The 5,302-nt window shown below is 35.5% G+C and overlaps 1 protein-coding gene across 1 annotated transcript; it reads right to left on the reverse strand.

Annotated features, from left to right (window-relative positions):
- Positions 1-369: 369 nt before the first annotated feature.
- On the reverse strand, positions 370-5,040 carry TBPL1 (TBP-like 1). The gene is made up of 6 exons (XM_010080863.1): positions 4,852-5,040; positions 4,148-4,230; positions 3,124-3,187; positions 1,548-1,651; positions 1,356-1,450; positions 370-902 (listed from the first exon to the last, which is right to left on the reverse strand). Exons 1-6 carry the CDS (start codon positions 4,984-4,986, stop codon positions 832-834), a joined length of 552 nt encoding a protein of 183 aa, XP_010079165.1. The 5' UTR covers positions 4,987-5,040; the 3' UTR covers positions 370-831.
- Positions 5,041-5,302: the final 262 nt, after the last annotated feature.

Genomic DNA, 5,302 nt, shown 5'->3' on the forward strand with positions numbered 1-5,302 from the left:
CAGGTGGACAAGGCAGTTGGTTTTTCTACAGTAGCATCTTTAGTTGATAAGATTTCCTCATCATCTATAGGAAAACACTTGCTGTAGACCTTTATATTTAGAAATGTCTTCTTTTCATGTAACAGCAAGAAAATACTTAAAATCTGGCATGTAGTTAAGAGAACTGGGAACAAACCAAATTTCATCCTCAGATAAACATACGTAACTACTATAGATTTCAATCTAACCCACACACAAAGTTTTACACATACTACAAATAGAAACAGAAGGTATCAGCAAAAGACTATTCTTACATTGTTTCAAATTAATTTGCAACTATACAATTTTAACGGTAATAGAAAAAGGGAAAGGAACATAACAGAACAGGTATGAAGAGAAATATTTCCCAAACTTTTATTTGTGCACATTCATCAGGTGAAAAAGATAACTTTTACAGCTTCTTTGGTGCCCAATATTCAGCATACAAAAATTTTAAAAGAATATTCACAAATAAAACACAAGCTCAAACTAAAAAAAAAAAATGTTTCAAAGGTAGTGCACATCGTGACAGCTTTACTTATGAATACACAGAAATTACTGCAAAAATAAATAGAATGTCTTTTTAAAAGCAGCAATTTCATATCTTGTAAACTTCTGTTTTTACACTACAGCACTGTTAAGAGTAAAATCCAAAAGAACTGAAGTTTATACTGTAGCCATGAGCAAGTAAAAGAGTCTGTATTCCTCTGCTATGGTTGGTCCAGTTTTCTTTTTTGCTTTTAGTCCAATGTGCAGCAGTCTTTAAAGGTGCTTGGTTAGGGAAACTAACCATCAAGTGGTGAATTATAAAATTTACTTCCTGCTTTCAAACACGAATGGGTAAATCTGTTCCACAGCACTGGCCACAGCCTTTACATTTGGCCCTGAGACATATTAAAAAAAAAAAAAAAGCAGTAGGAAGAGAAAAATCAGGGAATTAGAAATTAAAACAACAACAGCATCTTTAAAACAACCTTAATATTTTTAGCTACCACAACTTTATACTGCAGACAAAAATAATTCCTCATAACTTAAGAAGGTGTTCCTCTGATCACTCTTACCTACAAGAAGACTCTAGCATGGAATCTGTAAGATTTTCTACACTGATCAGTGGCTAGACTACAAATAAATAATACTGTAATTTAATTTCATAATAACTGGGATGCTCTGCAACTCTTCTGGCACTTTCACTCAAAAACAAACTAGGTGTTAGCACTGGGAAACAAAATCCCTTCAACATCTTTTGACTGTTTTAAACGTCTTACTTTCCTAAACCTACTGGTCCTAAAGTTAAATATTCCCAACAAATTAAATATATATTTTTGACATCAAAATACCTGTAACTGTGATACTGCCTGTGGAAAAAATCTGTAAGGTAGCTCTGAGAGTTTTTATTCTGTAACACACGGCAGGATGAAGTTCTGGTTCATAACTAGAAAACAAAAGGTAAAAAAAAGATAGATCTAGAACTGAGAAAGAAAAGCTTAAGAAATATCTCAAGACTATAACTCTTTAAAATCCTACCATACCTCGCATGAGGTCTGTTATTCTTCGTAAATTCTGGCAATCTGATCTCAAAGGGCATGTTGCACACTGCTAAAACATTCACAACTTTAAAATCTGTGAAAATTACCTTTTCAAAAGAGAGGGGAAAAAAGGACATTAGAAATTCAGTTTACAGGGAGGCAGATGTATGAGTTGCAAAAAAAGTTAGAAGAATACTAATTAGAATATTTTTATGGGATCTCAAAGCTAAAACCTTGTGATTGATGCATTTCTAGTAGGAATCTAAACAGAACCTAACGAACTCAAATTGCTTACTTTATCCTTCTATGGTACAGGAACTGTTGAACTAGATACTTTTCAGTTGTATTACATGGTTAGAGTACAGTTTAAGAATGAGACAAAGAAACAACTCATATTGCTGTACTAAACACCTGTAAATTGAAAATAAAATTAATTAAAAAGCTCACAGAATATCAGAATAAGCGAAAAAAGGGTTCAACTTCATTGTTTCAAGAATCTTAGGCAATTTGAAAACTTCTTTAATGCCTTGTTGCTATACACCATTTTTATTAAAGACAAGAATAAGAAAAAAGGAAAATTGTTTTGTCTCAAATCTTCAGTGGCCAGTACAGCAAGTTATCTATCTACTCCACTGCTTTCTGAAACCCAGCTCAAACTACTGGCTTTCAGTTATTCTTTACCACAGCCATTTTAAATTACAATAAAAAGGCCAACAGACAGTTCCTAAACAATTGCACTGCTGAGCAATCGGTGTTGGCAGTATCACTGAAGATATGGTCTGTGTATGCATTTGTAACAGTAAAAGTGTCTTAACTTCTTCTTGCGTCTGATGCAGCATTGCCAGGATAGCCTGTCATCACTCCCTTTACTTACTACAATCAAAGGGATCCTCTCCCTGCCAAAAGACAGCCACTGTGTCTATTCAATTGCCTGTCTGTAAACTGAAACGGTGGGTAAACAGCACAACTGACTAACAGGAAGTTTTAGAGTACTAAAACATGTCATTTTCAGTTGTTCACATTGCTGTTTTTCAACCTTTACTATGAAATGCAAGCAGTGTTTTTGCCTGGTAATGCTAACCCAAACCCAGAAAAAAGAGGGGTTTCATTTAGCTTATGTGCAAGCGGACAGCGCTGAAGCACTTTTTTCCTCACTGAAAGAGGCTCAAACTTGACCTTATCAAGATGGACGCTTATCTGCTACTCCCATCAGAAACGAGGGGAAATTATGTTCAAATGACAGGTTTATACTCTTCAGTACTTCTTCCAAATAAATCTTTCAAGATATTGTAAATTCTACCCCAAAAACACCTGTGGGGGGCTCATTTATTAAGCAAATTCTGTTGTTCGTTAGCCAGTGAAGAAGCACTACTCTGAGATGCCAAGTGAAATTCAAATCCATAAAATAAACCAGCTTCTCTTTAACCAGTGTCTGGAAAATATATACTGACAGAAAAGGGGCATCTGAGTGAAAACATGCTTACTGCTAAATTGTTATGCTCCCTCATTTTTGTTTCTTTCTGAAAAATGGACTACCAGCATTGCTTGAGTGATACAAGACCTTTTTCATTAGAATTACCTGAAAACCTAGTTTCTGTAGACTACGAGCTAATCGTCTGGCACCAAATTTAGCTTCTTCTTCACTATAAAGAAGAAAGAAAAGAATCTATCATTAACAGAAAGAAGAGTATGAATTTGTGTGCACACATACCACAATAGATACTCAGACTATGCTAAATCATGTAACGCATGAACCACACTCACATGGACAGCCTTCATTTTAGCCTACTACACGTAGGCATCTTAACTCCCTGGATATTCAAATAAGAGTTCTTTATGCCCCATTTGAAGAATACCTTACAGCTCCACCTGAAGTTGCAGACATATTTTGATCATATATGATACTAAATACTCTTAAGAGACATATGATCACAGGTAGTCTGGAGTTAACATCCTGAACAGTCGTCTTCCATTTTGAGACAAAGATGATATACAGAAAGTATGCAGACTTACTATTGTACCTTATCCTTACTCCACAATGCAGACACATCTTAAAGGAATTCAGCCGTTAGGAGTTTAGCAAGTCTCAGATGTATCTGAACTGCGAATTTGCTTTTCCTTCTTTCAGTCCCTCAACACTGTATAACCTGATTAAATTCAGATGAGTTTTCATTAAATACTAAGAGATATCCCTCAAAAAATGTCATCCCTTCCCAAGTTTCAAGTTCTGTCTGAAATCACAGAATTCTTAAAGAGTTCTCAAATGAAATTTCTAGGATTTTCTTCTGTCCTGGGTTAAGCTGAGACAGAGTTAACTTTCTTCATAATAGCTAGCAAGAGGCTGCCTCTTAAATAGTTTCCCCTGCTTCTCTCCCAGAAGGCTACACTGATGTTGCTTAAGCTTTCAACTCAGTCCAACTGCAGACACTTCACATAGAAAGCTTCCTCCCAAATGTGTGGCTTGGCAAGGATCTACATGTGATCCAGTGTGAGTGAATCTTAACAGTGGCACGTACTGCCTCGTGGCATCTTCTTTATTTACAACATTATGTTTTAAAATACACAAGAATTTACAGCTAGAGAAAGAATCTTCATGAACTCACCTTGTGGCTCCTGTGCAAATAACTTTTCCTGAGGACCAAATTGTGGCCGTAATCCTAGGTTTCCTAAGCTTCATTAACACTTTCTAAAAAGAAAAATAAAAGTGAAAGAATTGGGAATTAGTGGTAGTTCAATTTCACACTGGAAAAAAACCCCAAACTATTAGACAAATCAACTGTTACACTAATAATACTTCCTTTATTTTTGATAGCCTTGAACTGTTCCTTCATCTCTTTCAGTAATTAAAAAAAAATAAAAATCAGCTCTTGAGAAGAGCAAAATAAGCATGGAATATCTCAGCCAGTGATTTAGTGTTTACAAAACAGACTAAATTAAGGTATTTTCCTCTGAATAAAAAGCTGAAAGCCAGGAGCATTGTACTGATTTTTTTCTTATTACAGTGACTCCTACATAGCCGACTCCTTATCTATATTTCCTTGACAAAACCATCAATGTTATTACCCTGATGTGTAAGAAGTCTCATCACATACCTTATATCCAATATTCACCTCACTACCTGCAGTCTTCTGAAACAATATTTACCCCCTTCCCTTACTGTACATTTAGTGTATGACACACTAAATGCTTATCAAGACAAACACAGAAATAAAACTGTTTATCCACCATACACAGATATCAGACACAAGAACGTTTACCTTAAGGAACATTTTAAAAACAGATAATTGAGGTATGTTGAATCTCTTACCCCAACATCACGCTTGTATATCACGTTTGCTCCCTCTAAAGCAATCTTCCTCAAGTTTAAATGACATCTTGTTCTAAAAACACACACTACATTTGTGATTAAAATGTCCAATGCAACATCACTGTCTGCATCCATTGGGGTGATTTACAACTCAGTTTTCCCACCAGCTCACCATGAAGATCACATCCTGAGAAGGAAAAATGACAAAATTAAACATACTAGTAGAAAACTGCCCATTAACACCATTGTATACATCCGTCCCTTATGTGAGACAAGAAGCAGAAGTGACTACACTCTGACTCATTTAAGCTAATTGTGTGTGGGGAGGGGGGGGTGCCTGCATCCTGTATGCTAGAAAATAGGAGGTTACTTGTTTGAAGCCACGTTGCCAGACTTAACAGAAACAAAGTGTATATACATATAATATTTAAACTTTCCCATTAAATATGTT

The sequence above is a fragment of the Pterocles gutturalis genome, unplaced genomic scaffold (assembly GCF_000699245.1).
Source record: "Pterocles gutturalis isolate BGI_N339 unplaced genomic scaffold, ASM69924v1 scaffold44984, whole genome shotgun sequence".
In the NCBI taxonomy this organism is placed as follows: domain Eukaryota; kingdom Metazoa; phylum Chordata; class Aves; order Pterocliformes; family Pteroclidae; genus Pterocles; species Pterocles gutturalis.

What these genes read in the sequence shown, in the direction of transcription:
- TBPL1 (XM_010080863.1), bottom strand. Translation starts at nt 4,986, where the DNA reads ATGGATGCAGACAGTGATGTTGCATTGGACATTTTAATCACAAATGTA. An exon ending in TATACAAGCGTGATGTTGGG is followed by an intron (nt 4,231 to 4,851) that starts GTAAGAGATTCA and finishes TTTTCTTTTTAG; the next exon opens with AAAGTGTTAATGAAGCTTAG. An exon ending in AATAACAGACCTCATGCGAG is followed by an intron (nt 1,451 to 1,547) that starts GTATGGTAGGAT and finishes TTTGTTTTCTAG; the next exon opens with TTATGAACCAGAACTTCATC.